Consider the following 24,068-nt stretch of genomic DNA (forward strand, 5'->3'; position numbering starts at 1 on the left):
TCCAGTAAGACTGTCACGTCTCTCCCGAATATTTTCTTCCAGGCAAACCCTGCAGGGGGGCTCTGGTCATACTTCTTTGCAAGCACCCTTCCCCCAAGTGTTTAATACACGTTATGCAACATTGTTACAGCCCAGCCCCTTCCTTGTATGCCGTTGCCCGTAAGAGTCAATGTTGACATGTTTAATGGTGTCATAACTTTAACTGGCAAAGTGTCAATGGGGCTGACTTGAAATTAGTGGTGCATCTTATTCTGAGTTGGATGTTTATGATTCTGAACTGCACAACATCCGGTGGTTCCAAGATGGCTGCCCACCGCACAGGAAGCTAGCTGCTTGGGAAAGACTGCAAGAACTTTTTCCAGGTAGAGTGGTGGTGCTGGGGCATGCCATCGAGTTCCCCCCTCGTTCCCCCGACCTTACGTCCCTTGACTTCTTTCTCTGGGGGTTTGTGAAGTCGGTCGTGTACCAACCGCCATTTGCGCAGACTCCGCCTGTATTGCGCGAATGTGTGGTAGCAACTCTGACAGATGTATGCAGTGACGTCATCATTTGGTTTGTAGCTGACATGTATAGGAGAGCACAATTGTGCATCCAGTTGAAAGGGGCACAAGTGGAGGGACAAGCAGCTGGGAACGTCGAATAAGTGTTGGCATGAAAGATATTAGATTTATGCTACACGTTTTTGGTTTGGTTGGTCTTTTTTATTACTGCGTAACTTTCCATTCCCTGCAATAGCTGAATTGTAAACAGGATGTGCAATGAAGTTAGAGTTTCATTTTGGTGGTGCAAATTTATGTTCGTCCGTCAATATCAGACTCAAATAAACGAATGAGTGAAAATGGAACTTGATCTTGTGTTTTTCTTATTTATACTTAATACATACTTATCTAAATAGATTGACATGAATATGTTCATGTCAAATAGATAAAAACATATTTTTCCACTTTATGTTTGTAACTTATATTGCTTTAAGTATAAAGTCAGCATATAATCAGCTCTTGTATTTCATCTAACAGAATAAGCACGTGCAATATCATTTAATAGCAATATTTGTTAAAGATGTGTATTCAAGTTTGTTTTTGTTTTAGTGCAATATCATTTAACAGCATTATTTGTTAACGATGTATATTCAAGTTTGTTTTAACTTTTGTGCAATATCATTTAATAGCATTATGTGTTAACGAAGTGTATTAAAGTTTGTTTTCATTTACATGTCTCTAATTTAACTAACATTTTTTTTAAGTTTGCGTAAAACAGCTTAGTAATAAATTGGTACTTATCTATCTATTTTTGAATATTTTACAAAATCCATCAGAGTAGCCCTGCAAGGAATGAACGTTCATTTCCAATGGGGCACTGGGATGACTTTAAGAACAAAGTTTATAAAATAGATATTAATTTTACACATCTATAAATTGAATAACTTATACAATTTCCATCTTTGGATAAAAATATCCAATTGAACTGTTTCTTTGAGTTTGACTCATTTTCATTTTGTACTGCTCTTCACTGCGTGAATAACTTGGACTCATTGTGAAATTAGACATGAGGAAAAAAAAATCATTGCCTCGATACGTTTCTTTAAACGTGAACATTGATGTCTCTGTGCATGTGTTTCAAATCTTTGTTTGAGAAAAATCCCCTCAGAAATGGCTGAAATATTAATAAATAAAAATCGAGTAAGAGACCACAGCCGGCATTTTTTGCTCAAATTCAAATGAACCTTTGCAAAGAAAATCTACATGATTTACACATATTTTGTAATTTTTGATAGATTTCAATATTAGTTTTATGACAAAGAATGTTGTCAATCATGCCAATTAACAGCAAATATCTTTCATATACTTTAAAAAAGATTGTTAGTTAATTGATCATAAGTAATCAATTATGAATTCATTTATATAACTTTAGCCCATACATCGCTAAGAAGGAAAAATATTACGGTACCAAATATTTTGAAATGTCATATGTGTGCAGTTTATCATAAGAATATACAGTTAAAATGAGGTTTGGAGAAAATTTCAATTTCGGAACCACTACAAAACTATCCCTTTAAGAAACAAAGAAAGATATGTGTTTTTAAGCAAAATAGACTTGTATTTTTTTTTTAATTGTCGACGACCACTGTTCATGTATACGGGGCTGTGTGTAATGGTGACAGAGATTCGTTTAGTGCGTTTTATTTTTGTTTTTGTTTTTTGATGTGTGTCCGTGTGTGTGTGTGTTTGTGTGTGTGTATGTGTGTGCATTTGTGTGTATGTTGTGCTGCATTCTCTGATGTGTGTGTGTGGGGGGGGGGGAGGGGGTACTCGCAGTGTGTTAGTGAAGAGTGGATATGTAAATGTGTGCATATTATAGAACTTGCATGGGATGTACTAGTAACAAGCACACACATGCACACACATACATGTACATGGGATTTGCTTCATCCACTTACCATATCAATTGTACATAGGATTTTTTGGGGGTATCATTTCTGTAAATCCACCAAGTAGAAGACATTAATGCAATAAAAGATTCTTTGTGATCAAAGATTTTGTTTCTTATCTGAAAAAAAAAATAAAATGTAATGGCTTTTCAGGCAAACCTGAACATCACTCATTTTTCAACTCTTGCTGATTTCACTCTAAGATAGAATACTTACGTGGCATTGCTGAAGCCGATGTATTCTCCTGCCGCTGCTTCCTTGAACTTGGACATGATGAAGTCAAATCTGTCGGCTGGGTTCAGCTCAGGCTGCGCCCATTGAACACCAGGGTAAGAACAAATTCAGGAAACATATCAGATACTGACAAATATTTTTTTTTCTCTTAATATTATATTTGGGGATTGAAAGTGTCGGAAATCAAATCAACATACAACATCCAATAGTGGTTACATAAATCCTAACAATGCAACACAAAGAAGAATTTCATTTGTAAGCTGTGTTTCTGAATATCACGACACATTGCATATTATATCGTCTGTGAGTACCCCCACAGCCTTATTGGTGTCATGTACCAACAGTTAAACACAAAAGGCAAAGGAAATATTGATGTCACCATCTCCAACAAGAGGTTAATTTTCTTCAAGATCATTGCGGTTACCTTTAACAAAGACGCTGTCACAATGGCACCAGAATTCAGCATAGGATTGTGGGGCTTATCTGTAATTGAAGACACAGCATAGATCTCTATGAAAAATGCACACTCAACGATCAAAGATACATTGTAATTAATACTCATTTCAAATAAACACAAGGTCACAATGTGCTGAACTGAAATGACAACAGAGTCTTCAAAATGGAAAACTGGGCATCTTATTGAATACTGCACAGAAGCTCTCATTGAAAAAAAAACAACAACAACTTATGTCAGATGGTTTAAACAAGAATTCGGTTCAGCACATTTATAGTGTTCTAATGCCGTAATAATATTGTCTTGCTCCACTTCATGTTTGGCACTATACACTGTAGATATGCCATTCACTGAGAGAAAACAGATGAGCAACCAACCTTTGGTTTAATCTCTGTTGCCAAACCAAGGACAATTTAGGTCTGAAAAGTTCTAAAGTCCAAAAGTTCTTTTTTTTTTTTTTTTATCTAAAGTTCAATGGCTATTATTCATAGCAAGGCTGTCAACTTCAGGTTAGATATTTTGGAAATTGGGGAAAGTCTGCAAGAAGGGTTTTCCCCTTAAAGTGAAAACATAGTTCTGGTAAAGGTTTGAGAACCCGTCTTGCACCTTTTCATATTTGCTTGCAATATATCGAAAGAGTCTATCAAAAAACTTACCTGGCTGACGCGATTTGCCGGGAAAATGAGTTGTTTTGGAGTATTTTGAGATCAAAGGTAAAAGTTGGTATATCGACTTTTATCCCGAAGGATCCAGGTTAACTCGGTCTCAGAGACAACTCGGCCCTATTTCAGACAATTTACACTCAGTTCGTGATCGCAGTATTCTATACATAGGCGCATGTTTAATATACATGTGCGCAAAAGAGGTTCTTTGATGCGCGCATTGTATCAACTCTGCCCATAACTTCGACCAGCAAGAATGCGAAGTGCTCCCATAGCACAACACTGTACAATTAAGAGGGACAACTCGTCCGCGCCGTCAAAGCAAGGCCGAGTTGTCCCCGAGTCCGAGTTAGCTTGACCCCAATCGGGTGAGTTCTGAGATGCAAAACTTTTTCGTTAATATTTCACATTTTCATCATCACCCAACGAATATCTTGTTATTACAGCGTTATTCCACACACTTCTTAGGCATACATGTACATTTTGGAGCGAAGTTTGACAATTTTGCAGGTGTACCAAAACTCTGTTTTGCCTTTAATCATCTGGATGTTCATGGTAACATTGGCACATATATTTAAGACTGAAGTCATACTGTGGTTATGAATATGACTGTCACCACTGATCTGGGTAAAACAGCAGGTGACCACTTCAAACAGGCGGTTGAGGGTCACAATTTAGAACATGGTTTCAAAGGCCTCATTAACAGGGAAATTGCAAATTAATACCAATTGCCTTTGATCATTGACTTCATCTGTGATTTTAAAGATTAGCTTTGAAGGTATTAGATCCCATTTGCATGATTGACACAATCAAAACAATTATTTATAGATAGTTAAAAGAATAGGAATTGGACTACTATGAATCAAAGACAAAATGCCTCTTCAGTTTAATACTGATGCAATGTAAATGAAATTATTCTTCGCCTTCATCTCGCAACATTTAATGCACCTTGTATTAGTTATAAGCTGTTACTTTTGCGTACAGATATATTTTTGCATTTTCGCGAGATGTTGTTTTTGCAAATTGACACCAAGGTATTGTAAGTGCATTATAACCCTATGTATAGCTCATGGCGACATTTTTGTGCGTTGTTAAATTCATGGACCAACAGTGATTTGCAAAATTTGCGAAAATAACAGCTTAGACAGTTATATCTCTCATTACTTATTTCCCACTTACAAGTTACGTTCAAATCATTTATATAAATTGAATGTAGTGACACGTTAACTTGATTGATCACTAGGAGCTACATATAAACCCATTCCAGTGTGAGATATGCATGAATACATTAGAGCTCTATGTCTCTGTCATTTTTTGAACAGCAGAATATCAATTCTGAAACAGAATCTAACTTTAACAAAAAGGGCAAATTTTTCTGCTCAAACTACCAAGAGTACCAAGGGTATTTGCATTTTCATCGGACCATATTTGATCTTGACTTCTCTAGAATAGTCACTGCATCAGAAACTTACTATTGCTGTTGAGGAAAAGAGCGTTGAAAGGCTGGCCACTGGGTTCAAATCCAATGTGTCTGTGCACGTAGTCGGCACCCATGAGTGTGGAGGCCAGGGCGTAGCAGGGTGCCTTGCTACACGACTGGAAGGAGAAGGGGACATCGGTGTTGCCGAAGGAGCACCGCTGGCCGTCCACCGTGCAGACGCTCACTCCCCAGCCATTGGGGTCCTGGCGGGCCAGCTGGGGTATGTAGTCTGCCAGCTGAGTGTGGGAATGAGATGGGAACAGGCAAACATAGCCATGATGTCTCAGAATGCATACACCATCACCACCACCACCACCACTAGCAGCACCACCACCATTACCACCATCACCACCACTACTACTACTACTACTACTACTACTACTCCTAATAATAATAATAATAATAATAATAATAATAATAATAATAATAATAATAATAATAATAATAATAATAATAATAACAATAACAGTAATAATAATAATAATAACAATAATACTAGAAATAATAATAATAGAAATAATAATAATAATAATAATAATAATAATAACAATAATACTAGAAATAATAATAATAATAGAAATAATAATAATAATAATAATAATAATAATAATAATAATAATAATAATAATAGAAATAATCATAATAATCATAATAATATTTTTACTACTACCATTACTTCTATATTAATATACTACTACTTCTTCTACTATTTTTCCCACCACTATCACAACATGACTACTACTACTGCTCCTACCACTACTACTACCACTAATGACAATAAAGTCTTCTGATGTGCTGTGTGTGTCACACAGTAACATCCCTGGTATAGAAGGGCAAGACCTCTTTTTAACATTGCTTCATTAGAAAAGATAATACAGTTTGGATAGACGAAAGCATGAGATTTACTGTAAAAAAAAAGAAGGCACGTAGGTTTCAAGCTCTTTCAAAAAGGAGGAAGGACATCTCCATTCTGTAGTCACAAGAGTATGTCACAGAGCATAACGTTAGTTCTCTAGAATATGTTGCTAATTTGGGGGTCACCTATAAATTCAGTGATTTATAGTCTTTTGATAACAAAATTAATGCCTTTATAATTACCATATGGGGCTCAAATGAAAGCAGTCAGTAAAACTTAAATACTAGCAATGATCAGTAAAATTACAATAAATAGATACAGTATCAAGCCACAGAAATGTGGCTTGATGGATGGGTTTAACCCAGAGAGAGAGAGAGAGAGAAAAAAAGAAAGAAAGTAGAGACAGTTTTGTGTTTCACATGTGACATACATGTGTATAACCAATACCACTCACCTCTCCATCAGTGTTGTTAATCTGCTCTTCATATGTCTCTTGGATGACAGCCGCAAAGTCTGGGAAATCTGGTATGATGAACTTGTTTTGAAGAGCCCGGCCGATCAGGACAATGTTGTCTGTGATACACCTACATTGTGGGACAGACACATAACAGGAGATACAGTAGTTTACGTTCATAGGACCTGGCTAATATCAAAGATAAGTTCAACGTTTTTTAACTTTGACAATTAGGTTGTAGTTTTAGCCCCGTATACACTGTAGATGGATTTGAAAGTTGGCCATCTCTATTAAAGACAAGATGAAGACTAAAATACAAGATTTAATATATGGTTTACACTCTGTCTACAAGTTGTAGGGGGTCTCCACCTGCAGATTCCAGTCAACATGTCAACACAATAATCCACTGAACTTGAAAGTTTGCATGACCTCTCCATGACCCCTACACCCCCTTAGCTTCTTGCTCTATACCTCTAAAATGTACAAGTATAGTGCACATGCATGCAGTACACTACTGTAGTGTTGCACATTATCCAATTTATCACAGTGCTGTGTGTGTGTATCTCTTCCAATTCTGTGGTTTAATCATTGAGTGAGATTCTCTCTTAAAAGTGAAATCTCTACGATTAATTGTCATATGGACGGCCATCATAATGTAAAGGGTATTCACAGCTCTCATCATTGCTGACTAGCCATCATCAATGATCAGCCTCCGTATGAATAAACCTACAGTCTGAATAAGCATTACAGTTTGAGTCAATTGGGAAAACCAGAAAACTACATTGTCTTCTTGGACTAAGTCTATATCAACCTTTTCATAGATTAATAGTTCTTCACACTACTGAACATGGAGCACTTACTGTTCCTAATTGATTTGAACCACTGGCACACAGGTAAAATTTGAAGGCATCTTTAATACAGAGAGTTCAAGCTTTCATTCATCAGCATTTTTCTAGATTGTACTTAATTGCATCTTGATACTCATGATTACTACAGTACCAGTAACTCATAAATTAAGTCAATGGTATGTGTAAATGCTCTAGTTATAAACATAATTTACCATTTGCAGATGAAACAAAAACCCAGCTTTAGTGCTTTAAAATAGTTCTAAAATGTGAATTAGGGATAGAAACAACCAATGTAAAAATTTGAATCAGTATAATTAATGTTAAGTATTGTTAAATACACAAAACGTGAACAATAGTTATAATAAAAATGTTTCTAGATTAAACCGTCTACAGTTATGGTATATTGAGAACTAGAAATGTCGCTATGGCGACTGATGCCTCCGCCATAATGCATGATTCTCCCAATAGGCGTATAGTACAATGTCTTCACAATGTGTGATCCATGACAGTTTCACATAACTGGCAAAATATTGAAATGACAGGCCTGTCAGAAATGTCTTGAACTGGGTTGCTATAATTTTCTAAGAGTGCAGGTACACATATTTGGGGAATTGAGAATTTTACTTGAATTCTGACGGACCTTTTTATTAGTTTATGCATTGAGTAATTTCCAAGGTATGATGAAAGAGTGTCATGATGGTACAAAATAGATTTTTTTTTTTTTTTTTTTTGGGGGGGGGGGCATTGAAACATGGCCTTTGACCCTTAACCTCTGACCTTCTAGCTGGAAATTTCCCGGAGAATCTCCATTAGGTAATGCATGTATAAAGTTTTGAAACTAATAATGCAAGCATTGCATTTGACCGAAAGATCGGTCTGTATCTGTCCGTCGGGGAATGTTCCGCGGAGACTGCGTCTGGCTTCACGGATCCCCTCCGTATACAGACCGAAGTCAATGATTGCGGCTCCTGTGTGGAGCAGTCGCGCACAGATCAAACGTTACGATAAACCAAATTTCAGACAGCTTTTTTACATTCGAACAAGTTTGACATGACATGACACGTTATGCAGCAATATTTGGGATAAATTTCTCACATTGTGCAATCGAAATACTCACATAAACTCGGTTATAACGCAGAAATTTTATCGATATCGCAACATCGCCGTTCGCTAGCTGTAAGTCGCCATTTTGAATCTGTAAGCCAATCACATGCGAGGTACGTGTTTTAGTAAAACAAACACGTAGAAACTACCTCGCATGTGATTGGCTAATAGATTCATAGTGTATGTTTCTGCAGTTTGAACGTGACAACGCGACAGGCTGTGTTTTAAGTTGAAAATTCTACTAAAATGTTGGATTACTCATTAATCTGGTGAGTGTAATGTATTCTTAAAATTAAAAAAGCTAATTTCACAATACGAGCTTAAATTTGCCGACCTAGGGCCGTGAATTAGATGCAATCGAGAAGGGTGAGGTACCTCACCCAATTTTCCATAGAGACAGTGGTTAAGAACATCCACACAGCAATGGGTACTGCAACCTTCCGTCTGTCTCCGGAGGACGGCGTTAATGGCAAAATAGTTCTATAAAAAGAGTCCTCCGGACAGACGGATCTTTCTGTCTAGCATTGCATATACTAGTATATGAGGGAAATAATAAACATTTTGCGGAGCTGACTATTGACCCATGACCCCTAAAGTCCGTAGATAATCCCTGCCAGTCAGTACATGCGTATTTACCAAGTTCCACGAAGATACATTGAACCATTTGCGAGAAAAGTGATATTGCAACATTTTCGTCTCACCTTTGACCTTTTGACCTTTGACCTTATAACATGAAACTCTCTCTGGAGAATCATTACGCAGTAGTACACGTCCACACCAAGTTTCAAGAAAATACCTTTTGGGCATTGCATAGATATGGGGGAATTTGCAACATTTGTGGCATTTGACCTTGACCTTTTGACCTTTGACCTCTTGCCAATGTCACTAAAATCTACTCAACTAATTGTCCCATCATACATCATCCTTGGACCAAGTTTGGTGAAAGCTGCTTCTTTCAGTTTTGAGTTATCACGTAAACAGATAAATTTTAGGATTTGACCTTGATCTTTGACCTTTGACCTCTGTCCGATTTCACTGAAAAACTAATCAAGTAATTGTCCCATCATACATCATCCTCCAACAAAGTTTGGTGAAATTTGCTCCATCCAGTCTTGAGTTATCGCGTAAACGGATACAATTTCATGATTTGACCTCGACCTTTGACCTTTGACCTTTAGCCGATTTCACCCAAAATCTAATCAAATAATTGCCCAATCATACTTCATACTTGGACCAAGTTTGGTAAAATTCCAGTACATATTACTCAAGTTATCGCGTAAACGAAAGCGGACGGACGTACGGACGTACGGACGTACAGACGTACGGACGTACGTACGGACGGACGGACAACCCGAAAACATAATGCCTCCGGCACCACTTCCTGGCGGAGGCATAAAAATAGTGAAATCTCCTTATATTTTAGGCCTTATTTAAAAAAAGATTACATGGTAGGGTGTTTTGTGATATAACTTTCCTAAACATATGCATTAAATGTGATATCTCGAAAAAAGCACTGTTCCAAAAGGTAAACTGTACCTTTAATGCTGTAGATAAACAGATTGACTTACTCTTTAAACTCGTCCTGTGTGAGGTTCTTGTCACCTATTCGGTCTGGAAAGAGAGGCAGGTGCTTCTCTCGAAATTTGTCCATGGACTCCTTGAGCCTGGGGTCATGGAGGGTCAGTCCCTTTGATGCTAAGGCCTGGAAAAGAAATCAAATGATGTGTGATCAAAACTGCTACAGCAAAATGTTGAATGAATACTTAATGATTTAAAGTTTATGTGGTGAATGACATGCAACGCTTTAATGTCCATGCATATGTACTGGTGAGACAAAAATTCCTGTATAAACTGTTATTTTCGCGTACAGATATTTTTGCAAATGACGAGCCCACAGACCTTTTCGCGAGATGTTGTTTTTCGCGAATTGACACCGAGGCTATCGCAAGGGCACTATCAATTAAGCGTATGGCGCCATTTTTGCATGTTGTTAAATTCGCTACCCAACAGTGATCCAATGCACAATAAGGGGTTTATAAAGCACGAGTTCACCCAAATGTATGGTACAGGTATGTGAATTGGGTAAACGCAGCAACATTAGCAGAACACATCAGTGTTAAGTTTGAGGAAAATCAGACAATTCATTCAAATGCTATTAATTTTGAGAGTATCAATGTTGCCATCGCTGGATGAGAAGACTACTACAGTTTGTGATATATGTATAAAAGCAATAAAATTCATACAGAGAGTTCCACAAAATTTCATATTTAATGAAAAGCACTTTCCCTCGACTTGTTAAGTCTGACATACAATATATATTACGGGTGATACTATTCCCCCTGCTTTCTGAAAGAGGCAATGTGAGCGATCTTTTATTTTCTTTACAGCATTCTTCATATGTGCAGTAACAAACTGTAGCAGTCTTCTCATCCTACGATAGCTGCTTACAAACTTTGAATTAACAATGCAAAATTGTCTGATTCTCCTCAAACTTCCACCGACAGATTCAACCAATCTTGCTGCATTCAATAAAACCACACTTACAGTGTATTTGGGTGAACTTGTCCTCTGTATTAGAGTAGACATTTTTATGCATTTCCACACACAATCTTGCATGACAAGCACAATTTACACCTTGACGACTTTTGAAGATTACAATAGATCAGGGAGAAAGTAGCTATCACAGTAGTCAATTAACAGAAGCATAAATTCTGTCAATCTTGGTATTAACAGTGATCATCATTCTTTTCTATTCAATCTTTTTTCCATCAGTAACATTCTGGCCATGTTGTGTTAAAAGGGCATCAGCTCCACTGACTCTCAGCACACCAGGTACCGGTACTTAAATGGCTCCTTTAGTATGACAACTATTTACAAAGCTCACGCTTCTACTACAAGCCACCATGAACACTGGTGGAGTATGGTGGTGGCTCACTCTACAGAGCATACTGATGAAAGAATGTGAAAAACTAGGAGGAGTAAGTCTCACGTCGAAGAAGGTTCCAACTGAGATTGTCCCATTGCCATGGCTGAGCATGTGGAATACAAGTTCCTCGAGACTTGGAAAGCTGTGGGGAGAAGGAGAAGCAATATATCACAAAGGAAATAATGTACACATTCTAAATATAACACATACATTATGTGGATTTCCATTATGTACATACTTTGAGCATACATTACTTCCATGTACCATTGCATTTATGAGTAGACTCAAGCTAATATTGCAAGATATACTGCAAGATTGCCAGTGATATAACAAGTCATATAGAAAATTGGACTGTACTAGGTTTATGGAGCCCAATACTATCAAATCCCTTTCTCAGCTCCCCTCCCTCTAATACAACTTACAGACAATCTCATTAGCTGCTGTTGGATCAAAACCACTTTTATGAAATAGCTTCATTTCTGTTGTATGTCCACTCTACCTCTCAAAACTATCAGGAAAGTAGGGACTGCTGATAATCATACGTACATACATGTACCGTGTATGCAACTTTTCTGCAGATAGGACGGGTGGCATCTTTTGTGCAGTTGAAATGTATTGCATAGATTCCACATATATATGGAGGAGTAATTGATTGAACCAAGATTTGTCAATTTAGTCAATCAAGATAGCAAGTTACGTCAATATGTAAATTTCTTGTAAAGAGAAAAGAAAACAATCATTTTTTTTCTCCATGAGAAATCACCTATTAGGATGCATTCTGTCATGAGGAGATTCAATCCTGTAAGCAAGTGAAGCAAATGTATTACACAACAACAAAAAACTAAAATTTTAAAACTGAAAACAATATTTGCTACAACATGGCAAAAAAAAAACAACCCAAATTATAATTTAGTGAAAACACTGCATGATTTAACAAACTGTAATGGTTCAATAAAATGGAAACTGTTTTATTTTTAATTATTATTTTGATTCAGACTTCAAGCCAGAAAAAAAGGCATGAATGAAACAAAACATGCAACATCAACAAAAACTTAAATTACTCTTTGTGTCTCAAGCATCATGCTTGACAATTATGCTTCTGGGGTCTTTCTCAGGCTTACACACCTAGCATGCTTTCTGACAAGCCTCAAACACACACAAAAGATGACTTTCTTTTTTTAACTAATCAACAACAACAACAAAATATGATTACACACCAAATTGCACTCCCTAGCTGCTCTCTGATCTAGTTGTATCTGTTCTTTGCCTATTTACTTTAATTTATATTTTTGTTCTAACATTTTGAGCTCTAATGAGATATCACTTACTCCTTTCTATCTACAAAGTAGTAATTTGTATCCACTGGATTTTTATTCAGTTCCAATCATACATGTTGCACACACGATAGAGCTGTGCACAATGAAATATCACACAGGTGTAATGATGAACAATGAAAAAGAAGTGGAAAAGTGTGTATAGAAAGCATAATTCATGCCACTTTTTTTTCTTCTCTTTTTTTCCCCCCTGGTATCGTATGGTGTATTTCTTTTTCATATGGTAACACATCATTATTGTTTCATTCGTAAGCATACTCATGATGATGTAAACTCCCCAACATCCTTTCTTCAGCATATTTTGACAAAATTGTTTTTTTTTATGCATACATGTTTTTGCGTTTTTCATGCTGTATCTGCTTTTTATGTGTGTGAATATATGGCAGAAGATTCCAGATTTTGTCACTTTTCATACAGGTCTTTATATTTCATCCTTTGGGGCTTCAACAAGTCTGTATGTTCTCTGAGATGTGTTTGCAGTAGCTTTTTTTTCTTCTTCTTCTTGTAGGGGTTCACATGAGCACTGTAACACATCACATGCAAGCAAATGACATTCTGCTTATCAAGACATGAACGTTATTAATTTTGATACCATGTGATTAAAAAGCCTTTTTGACACTTGCACAGAAACACATGTGTGTTTAAATACTCCTGTGACATAGAGCAGAAACCAAACAAAGCAAACAGGAGGGGCTCGGCTGTAAGGGGAAGGTCTTAAAAAATTGGCATTTTAGACTTTTGGACATTTTCATGGGACCACAGTTAAGTCAGCTGAAAAAAAAAAAATCATCATCATTTAAGTTCAAAATGTGCAGCATCCAAGCTGATTTTATTCACTGGAATGAAATATTACACATCTATACAAAACAACAACATGAAAACTGATGTATGAATAAAATGTCAGTGGAATTAATGCCTCTCTAGTGCTAAAGCCAAAACCTATATGTACAGAGAAAAAAAAGTAGGCACTTCATGAAATACACTATGAGAAACACAGAAATGATGTTGGTGCAGAACATATATGAGGCACTGTTATGCAACGAGGTCACAGAGTTAAATTTCATATATTTCTTTAATATTACAAATTGCTGTCAGTGATCAGATTTTTACAACTAGTAAAATACTATCTGATGATTATGTTTGCCCCCTTTTTCCTGGTGCAAAGGATGTAGACCACAACTGTATAGATTAGGAATTCTGCAAAGTATTTTTATTCATTGCATACATGAGCCTGAACATTGGCACAGAAGGTTAAGTGCCATGGATTTTGAAACATCCTAGTGGAATTTAAACTGGTAGTTCCATCAATCAATGGCATCAACGGAAGGATACTTTAGATTTGAGGTTTTTTACATCATGAAGGTGAGAGAGTACAAAGCAAATCCATGGGCAAGTTGGCTTATAATCAATTGAGAATAAGCAAGCAAAGAAAAGGGAACAAGTTTCATTACAATAGACACAAGATGAAGAAAGAAAATGGTGAACATGTGCAGATTTTTGTGGAATAGTGAAATCTATTCCAACAACACATGCCATAAAAATAAGATGAGGGATGATGTCATCATCTGCATAGGAAAGGCCTTCTTTACCCAGGGTAGCCTCTTCAGTATTGCCACTGCTCTACCAGAGGGCCCTGCTATTGTTATGTACCCCAGCATTGCTAGGTACCCATTCATATACCTGGGTTGAGAGGGACATGATAGGTCAGTGGTGGATCCAGAGGGGGGCCGCACCGGGCGCTCGTCCCCTCTTTATTTTATGTTAAAACAAAAGAAATAAAAAGAAAAATGGGGGCATGCGCCCCCTTTTAATTTTGTAAAGGCACCTCCCATTTACGGAATTCCTGGATCCGCCCCTGGAGGTAATAAAACATCTTGTCCAAGGACATAACCACTGGAAGGGATTTGAACTCGGGACCTCTGACAGAAAGTCAAACGTCTTATCCACATGCCACGGTGCCCCTCTATGATTTCAAATCATATCTTAGTTAATGACTTAGCACATATAGTCACCTTGTACGCAGGGTGTACCTGCCTTATTTGTTCACTCTGTGAATTCAAAACATGGGCAGATGACAGTCGATATCTGAACATGATCCTTAGACTGATTACCACATCTAGAAGTGTGATCACTGCAGCACTATCCTCTCATAGAAGCAAAGCATAGAAAAGAATGCACGCTTCATTTCTTTTAAAAATGTCAAGAGTATGCATCCCCTTTAGGGCGGACGTCCACTTGGGCGCGGACAAGCTCCGGAAGGGTTGCGGAAGCAAATTTTGTTATTTTGGCATCCTGTCCGCGACAGACGCGGAATAACTTTGTGAATCGGCTTGTCCTGTGACATTCCTAGGACTGTCCGCGGACTGTCCGCGGACTGACTGCGGACATTCCTAGGAATCACTCCGGAAGAGCGCGAAATACCTCGGAATATGCTAATCGTAGCCGGGCAGCGCGGAAACATCTAGGATTACACCAAGAATGAACGCGGACAATCAGGATGCCTTCCGGACAACACAAGTTAGGCATGCGGACAAACTGCGGACAATACCAGGAAAATGGAAAGGTATAAATTTGGCGCCGACTTTGACTTTTCCTCATTTGACTGCTAGCCGTCATTGATGCTCCTTGTTGTGCTTCCGCAGTAGCGGCTGGTATTATATTAATATGATTGGTCAATATTATTTGATAAATGTGACCACAAAAGTCGAAGAATAGGATTGTCTACTTGTCGGCCGACTACTCATTTTTTTTTTTAATTTGTCTTATCTGGGAGAACAATTTTTGTCTCTGCCTACAGTCACATGGATGATATTCGCAAACTTTTTGAACCATATATAGCATATTATATATATATATATATATATAAATTATATTATATGATATATATAACATACATAAAAATGTAAATGTATATACTGATACATATATATATGTATATATAATCATGTTGATAAGGTAATCCATGTGTGGCCAAGATAAAAAGATAAGTAACAAAACTGCAACAAAGTTCATGCTGTATTCACTACGATTTATTTCTTCACAAGAAATAAACCGTTGGTGAATACAGCATGAACTTTGTTGCAGTTTCGTTACTTTCCGATATATATATATATATTCTTTATTCCCTTTTTTAGACCTGTGCTTTATCCATCGTGAAGTTTATACACGTTTTGTCTGATACTTCTGTAGAGCATGCCAAAATGATCCTAATCATTAAATTTGTTTTTCTTTCTCTTATTTTTACCCTTGTGCATCTCTAACCCTCCCTTATTTTGATCACTTTTGAACATTTTCAAGTCCGAGAATTTGTTTTATGCTTAGAGCTTACTAGCCTATTGTCAATGAAGTGTAAAAATGGGGAAATATTTGTAACCTACTTTAATTTACTTTTTTTTTGGGGGGGGGGGGGGTCAGCTGGGCTGTCAAATTGGACAATCGAGTTTATTTGCAACTAAAACAAAAAGAGAAGAAAAAAATATTAGGTAATAACAACTACGAAAATCATTCAGGTAAAGAATATTTCTGAAATGATTTGTGATGCTTAATGTGTACTTAAATATATACACTCAGCAAAAAATAAAACAAAAGAAAGACAGAAATGTAACACTTTTTCGAGTTCATGATTTATTGCCTTTTCTCTCATTTCACTTGAATTTTGAAGTGACAGAAAATTCTTCATTTTCCTCCATCATCTTTAGCTTTAATTGTTATTTTGGGCTTCAAAGATATTACATTGTAATGAGACCACAGGTATATCTTTGCAATTGAATTCATGCTTTTTAGTGTGATGAATTTGTCTTTTGTTCTAATATGTTGTATCATTAGAAAGTATTTACGTATGAATAACAACTTGTTCATGTTTATATAATGTATTAATATTTAGCCAAAAATATTATGCTTTTTTTTCTGAGTGTACTTCCACCTACTTTTGTGATTTTTCAGCTGGGCTGTCACATGGGACAACCTAGTTTGTTTGCAAATAAAATACGAAAACAACATAAAGGGAAATGTACTGTAGTAAGTAATAGGAACCAGGAAAGTCACTCAGATGAAAGATAATTTCTGAAAAGATCAAATCAAAACAAACTTTAGGACTAGGAAGTTAGGGGGCTGATTTCACTTCTTTCTGGTTGCTTTTGGCACAGTCTCTACTCCCTTCTTCTTTGTCTTCTGGGACCGGAAATTCCTTAGATTTACCTGTTCTTCATCACTAGACGAAAGGTGTGCCTGTGATGGGGATATTTGCATGGGGGGCTCGCCTCCCTTCTTGCTCATTTTGCGTGTCATTGGCATGACGCTCGCGGAAAGTGTCGACATTTTCGTGTCTGGATCACAAAATTTCCGCATCGGTTCACAAAATTTCCGCATCGGTTCCGGACACTTGCATATATAGATCCGTATCGGCTCCGCGCTGTCCTAAAACATTCCTGGTGTCTTCCGCTTTCATTCGGGAAGCTTCCCCACACCGCGGGATTCTTTCCGGAGAGTGTGCGGAAGGAGCGGAAGGGTTCCGGACAAGCGGGACATCCTCAGGACATCGTCAGGACAAGTTGCCGAAGGTCTCAGGAAGTTCATTTCCGTGTCCAAATTTTGGTCTCGATCAAAATTTGGACGCGGAAATTTTTCTCTCTCCCGAAGGTGCGGAAACGCCCGGACATGTTTAGGACAGTGAGCGGACACGTTCAGGAACGTGCGGACAGGTTCCCGCAGGAGTGCGGAATACCAAATTTGCATTCCGGGGCTTGTCCGCGTCTTGTCCGCGCCCTAGTGGACGCCTGGTCTTAGCAACTACATTGTACCCAGGGGTAGATGTTTCTTGCAATGAAATTCCTCTGGGAAGCTTTATTACCTCTGCCACTGAAGGAGGAGGTTAGGTAATCATGGCCGTTGGTTTGTCTGTTTGCAAAATAACTCGAAAAGTTGAGAACGGATTTGAATAAACTTGCAGGAAAATTCAATACTGACACAAGGAACAGATGATTAAATTTTGGTAGTGATCTAGGAATTTTATGGATTCTTAAAGGATTTTTTTATATTTTGGCACATAAGGGAGTTCTACAATTTGTAGGTGCACGTACTGGAGGTTACATACATGCACTTAAGTGCATGCTCTGCTGATGACGTAAACAGGAGACTTCTATATTGGAAACTGCATGCATATTTGTGAAAATGAGTTGCTGGCTTGGTGGAGGGTCTGTGCTCTCTGAGTGCTTTTCTAGTTGCTGTTTTTTTTTACACTACTTGCATACATTTAGACGAATTCATCATGATTCATGAAATGAAGATTAGCTGGCATAGAAGCTTGATACAGGAATGATGTGAATCAGATGAAGATCTATATTTTCTGTCTTTCTCTGCAAAATGCATAACATATTGCAAACCTTAACCTAAAAGCCGTAGCCTTTTCAAATCTACTGGAGTTCTCAATGTGCTACATACAATGTAAATGAGCACTGCCAAGTATTGTATACTAGTGGGTTGGCTTTGCTCTTTTTACACCCTTTAGCAATTTGCTATATGTTATATATTATGAGCAGTATATACATGCAGATTATTACACTACAGCGAGCCTTGTGATGAATACAATTGTATTTGCTACACAATAATGGATTCCTACGAAGCAATAAACAATGAAAAGCCTGGCATTTCAGTCCTACAGGCTTTAGCAAACATAGAGTGTGGCACTATAGCAGGCAGATTTAGTGTTGGCTTGATCAGGTCATACCATTTTGTGATGACAAGCGTTATCACACATGGTAGGATGCATTCATACAGGGTTTGTACTGTATGTGCATAGTATCCATAAAAGCAGTGATAAAGACAAATAATGTCCAGATAGATCTCACCTCAGTTTGCGATCACGTACATGATGGCCACTGAAGAGAAAAAAGAGAATAGCATCCCACCTTATCAAATGACTTCACTTAAAGGGATGGTATAGTATTTGTTGAGGTGAGGATTGAGCTTTTAGGGTGAGTCCCATCTTTACAGGAATAAATGATTGCTTTGTTTCGGATATCTCAGCCATTTCAAAACCAATTTTCGTCAAATAAACTTTGAATTCCCCTTAGAATTATATGATCTTTCATATTCAAGAAGAGGTTTTTTATCATCTCAAAAAATTATCATCCAAAAAGCTGAAAACCTGAGGCCCCATCTCACCTGAAACTGTACTATCCCTTTAATATGCTTTGTGGCATCCCAAAGAGTAAAAGGGTATAGAATACTGTAAAAGTGGAAATTTTCGCGGTGTTCAAATTTTCGCGCATTTCGCGCAACCAGAAACTAGCGCGAAAATAACAGCACGCGAATATTTTTGCTTGCCATACATGTATGTGCCTGTGCGTAATGTCTTGATTCCGCGGAATTAAAAACACGCGAAACTCTTTCGACCCGGCCAAGCGCGAAAAATTAGTCACGCGAAAATATCCACTTTTACAGTAAATGAATGAAATATGTTGGGGTTCTTTTGACACTAGATTTTAAATGTACCATCCGCCATCCTGCAACCTTGTGTTATCTCACAGAAAATTTTGGGTGTATATCTGGAGGCTTGAAGATTGCAATGTTCATACCAAAACACTAATCACTGAAAGTCCCCCCTCCCCCTCCCATGAAACAGTGATTGTATACCAAAAGGCAGTTGACTGAGATGGCTCCATCTCCTCAGTGGATCATAATATTGCCCCTAAAAGTATAGCATATTGTTTTTCATTTTGTATGTATTCAAGTGAAGTTCAGACCTTTGACCATAGAGGGAAGACTTCAAACCTCTTTGAATTAAGATCATACGCATCTTTTCTTTTTACACTATATTTCTCTCCCTTGTACATATCCATCAGACATGCCTACCTGAAGTTCCAGCTATCAAACCACATTCCCTGGGCAGTGCGTCTCCCCATGCATTAAGTGTGCATTAAATTTCACATGCCCTTATCTTTAAAATTCAAGTTCAGTATACATATTGTCACATTTCTATCTGATCTCTAAAAGAGTGAAGTATTTGTTCCACAAACATGCATACTCCAAAACCTTCTAGGGAGCGTTTTTCCTGCCGCTCCTTGCCCCAGATATGACCCTGGCTGGATATATCATATCATACAGGATTGACTATGAAAGGGAAATGAGTGAATGCAACAATATGAGAAGAACACATCAATGAAGTAGAAAATCCGGTAATCTGTCGACAAGTAAACAAATTTGTAAAGTTTTTGTGCAGCCATCGCTGGATAAGAGACTACAACAGTTTGTGACATCATTTGTAAAACAGTGAACTGTACAGAAAATGAAAAGAGAATTCCATAGAATTTCATTTTTTTTTTTAAAGTGAAAAGTACATATTTCCTTGAGTTGCTACGTACCCGACGTAATGTACATACAATGTTAAGGGTAAGAGACCCTGTATCTTTCAGTGAAAATATGTTATATTTTCTTTATTTTTCTTTATATAATTGTTCATACATTATATCACAAAATGTTGCAGTCTTCTTACCCAGCAATGGCTGCACCAAAATATCAAAAATTGATCACTTCTGAACAGATTGTTCAAATTTCCTGAAATGTTGCTGATGTCTTCTTCTCATATTGTTATATATTCCTTCTTGAAATTCAAATATAATGTATGTAGGTTTCACTATGCCCCCTTTTTTATACACACCATGTGCTATCCCCCCCCCCCCCCCCCATAATTCTATAGTCTTCAATCAAGGAGCACAGGAATTGATTTATCTGCTTGGTAAAGAATAATATTCTATGCTGTGTTTACCAGCCACCACAGTACATATCATCTTAAACATGGCAGGCATTGAGCTGAACGGAAATGTTACCCCCCCCCCCCCCCTTCAATTACAGTAGTAACACTCAAAGCACAATAACTTTTATAAAAATATAAGCAGAACAAATCTGTTATTGCACTAAACCAAAAGTCAAAATACAATTCAAAATGGTGCTGAACCTGCTTTCAAACAACATTGCATAACACAAACAGGAAGCAGCCCACAACAACAAGCCTTAGAGCGATTACTGCAGACACAGAACTTCACAAAATCAAAATGCCGAAATATGATAACAAAAAATGGGATAGCCCCCAGTAAAAGGTCATGTGGGAGGGATATTGATACTTTTAAACAGTCAACCTCACCTACGCCGACCCCAAACAGTTAAATAGGTGGTTTAGTCTATCATCAAAGGAAAATTCCACTCCAGATGGATGAAAAAAAAAATCAAATTTTATTTTGTAAAGTAAAAAAAAATCACATAAGTCAAAAGATTTTCCCTGGTCCAAGTGGATTTGACTTCATAGATGAGGCTGACTTGTGACTACAGGTATTAAGGATTTATGTTGCACGTACAAACGCTATGTGTCACAACAGGTTGAAAAATAGCTGATATGTGACCAACTCAAGTTTAATCTCATGTTTAATCTCAGTCCAAAAGTGATCATCAGTCAATACAAACAAGCAGTGAACATGCAACACTCTGCAAGAATAAAAGTAAATACCATCATATTACACAAATTCAGCCAATGGCTAAAGCGCAGCTACTGTACAGCTGGACTCTGTACCGTACATTATGAGATAAAATACCATCTCAAACTGGAAATTGATATCACTATGACAACAACAGAAGGAATGATTACATTTTTGGCTGGATTTTTTTTGTTTGTTTGGTGGGTTTTTTTTTTTTCGTGTGTGTGTGTGTGGGGGGGGGGGGGGGGGGAGGGTGTGTCTTGGGGGTTTTCCTTCCAGACATTCATGCACTGTATAAACACCACAAAGGAGAAATCACAGTAAATCCATGCAAACACAGACGAGAAGCTCTAAAATTCATCCTCTAAGATCACATACGGCTTATTATCCTTGGATCCCTGCATTTCTCTCATTGCTGCTGGATCATTAACTTCGTACCAGAGCTTTCTGTGCAACATAGACAAGAAACAAAAACCCAAAACAGAAGGATCAACATACAGACTGCACATGAAGAAACTGAATCAAACAGTCAGGCATAGCAAAGAGCAGCTCAGCTGTACACATTGTATCTAAAAAGAAAAGGACCAAGTCTGCTCATTAACCCATTGAGGACGGCTTGATTTTGTTATAACATAAAACTATTTCCCTTAGACACCTGCCCAAGCATACTTGGGACAAGTCTTCAACAGGTTAACACGTTGAGGACGTTTTGATTTTGCTACAACATGTATTTCCCATAGACACCTGAGTATAATCGGGACTCATCCTCAACGGGTTAAAGTACCCAGTATCACATACTGCTTTCATCTCTGTTGGAAACCCAGTCAGAGAACATCTGAACTGCACACAATTTGTCAGAGTTGCTGTACAAAATTGTACATTAATCTTTCTACATTCAGCTACAGTACAACAGCTGGTCCAGTCTGCTCTAATGGATGTACAGAAATACAAAACACACAGAAAACCCATTGTTTGCTTATTTGCAATATATGTGTCTTTAAAAAAATATATAATGTATTTTTATGTTTATTTCATAAAGAGATATTCTGCATTCTTATATCATATAAAATATATACTATGGATTCTAACTTCTAACTCAACCTTATGCAGAATATTGAATTACATTGTATGTGTTTTATCCACTCCAATCATGTTCCTTCCAAAATCTTGTAAAATTCTGTTTTTCCTACCTTAATATTTGATTTATTACTGTTCCAAATTTTAGTCTTGTATACCTCCATTTATGTTTAGCATGTCTTTTTCATTTCATCTGTTTGTGCAGACAAATAAATCTGAAGCTCAACAAAATTTATGTTGCAAGCTCATTAAGAATAACCTTGAACTCTGTGACATGCTTTGTCTTCATCTCAGTATCACGCCTGTACACTGTATTTACCCAGTTTAAAGGACAAGTTCACCTTCATAAACATAAGGATTGAGAGAATGTAGCAATATTAGTAGAACACATCATTGAAAGTTTGAGGAAAATCAGACAATCCGTTCAAAAGTTATGAATTTTTGAAGTTTTTGTGCAGTACCCGCTGGATGAGAAGACTACTGCAGTGTATGAATAACTTAGATGTCACATGCGTACAACAATATAAGGAAAATATAAAGAGAATTTCACAAAATTCCATCTTTTGAAAAAAGCACACATTCCCCTGACTCGTTACCGATAAATGTTATGGGTAATATTATTCCCCCTGCCTTTAGAAAGAGGAAAGTCAATTGCTCTTTTATTATGCGAAAAAAGTGAAAATATGTTGAATTTTCTTTTATATTTTCTTTATACTGTTGTACGCATATGACTCACAAGCTGTAGTAGTCTCCTCATCCAGCGGTTCCAACACAAAAATTTGAAAAATTCATAACTTTTGCATCGATTGTCCAATTTTCCTCAAACTTTCACTGATGTGTTCTACTAATATTGTTGCACTTTCTCAATCTTTATGTTTATGAAGGTGAACTTGTCCTTCAAAGACTGTGCTACAGATAATGCTGCGTTTACACCATGTTCCCAGCAGCCACGGCAGCCCTGTTTGCCTTAAATGAAATGCGCCATGGATAGATGGGACATTCTCCTGATTTTCCCCCCTCCATATTCTACTCTTGTTCGTTCCAGTCCTTACTCCGGTGAGCATGTACAGTGTAGCTATCAGACACCATTCTCACAGTGTCTGGTCAGGCTAGACTAGACGCCGTTCTCACAGTCTGGTCAGGCTAGACTAGACGCCGTTCTCACAGTCTGGTCAGGCTAGTCTACATGATATTTTCTGTCGCGTCCCACTACGGACTGCCTCCAAGTGATGTGACTGACATGGCCAAAGGAAACATGATGTAAATGCAGCATAAACTGTGAATCTACCAATACCTTCCAGACAATTGTTACATTTCCTGTGGATGACAATACCAATATCCCTTCAAACTAAATTCCACATTCAAACTGACTTTACTAAATAGTGCAAAGTCAAATGACCTGGTTGTTATCAGGAACATTGAACTGGATTAAGAAAAGTATGTTGGTTATGGCATCTTACAATGTAAGTTTTGCATGTTTACTCATTTACATGTGAATGACAGTTGTGAGGCAGTATCACCATCTTATCTACACTGCACGTACAAATGTGTCTGATATAACTGTTTAAAAATGTTATGTGTAAAACTTGAAATCTCTTTTAAAGGGATGGTACAGTATTGGTACAGATGAGAATTGGACTTTTAACTATTTGCGAGAAACCAAGAAAACATTTATGAAATAGTATGGATCATACCATTTTAAGAGGAATTCAAAGTTTATTTGATGAAAATTGGGTTTGAAAT

At 37.3% G+C, this 24,068-nt stretch overlaps 1 protein-coding gene across 1 annotated transcript in view; it reads right to left on the reverse strand.

The window, feature by feature from the left end:
* LOC139714079 (glutaminase kidney isoform, mitochondrial-like) overlaps positions 1–24,068 on the reverse strand; it is a 78,013-nt gene that overhangs the window by 46,016 nt on the left and 7,929 nt on the right. Inside the window, exons 2-7 of the mRNA XM_071625805.1 lie at positions 11,510–11,588; positions 10,089–10,222; positions 6,569–6,698; positions 5,251–5,494; positions 3,087–3,145; positions 2,645–2,736 (exon numbers count right to left, since the gene is read on the reverse strand). Of these exons, the coding sequence (XP_071481906.1) occupies positions 2,645–2,736; positions 3,087–3,145; positions 5,251–5,494; positions 6,569–6,698; positions 10,089–10,222; positions 11,510–11,588 (738 nt within the window). The remainder of the gene's footprint in view (positions 1–2,644; positions 2,737–3,086; positions 3,146–5,250; positions 5,495–6,568; positions 6,699–10,088; positions 10,223–11,509; positions 11,589–24,068) is intronic.

The sequence above is a fragment of the Diadema antillarum genome, unplaced genomic scaffold (genome assembly GCF_040938485.1).
Source record: "Diadema antillarum isolate AM-2024a unplaced genomic scaffold, OU_Dant_1.0 scf00000045, whole genome shotgun sequence".
Taxonomy (NCBI): Eukaryota; Metazoa; Echinodermata; class Echinoidea; order Diadematoida; family Diadematidae; genus Diadema; species Diadema antillarum.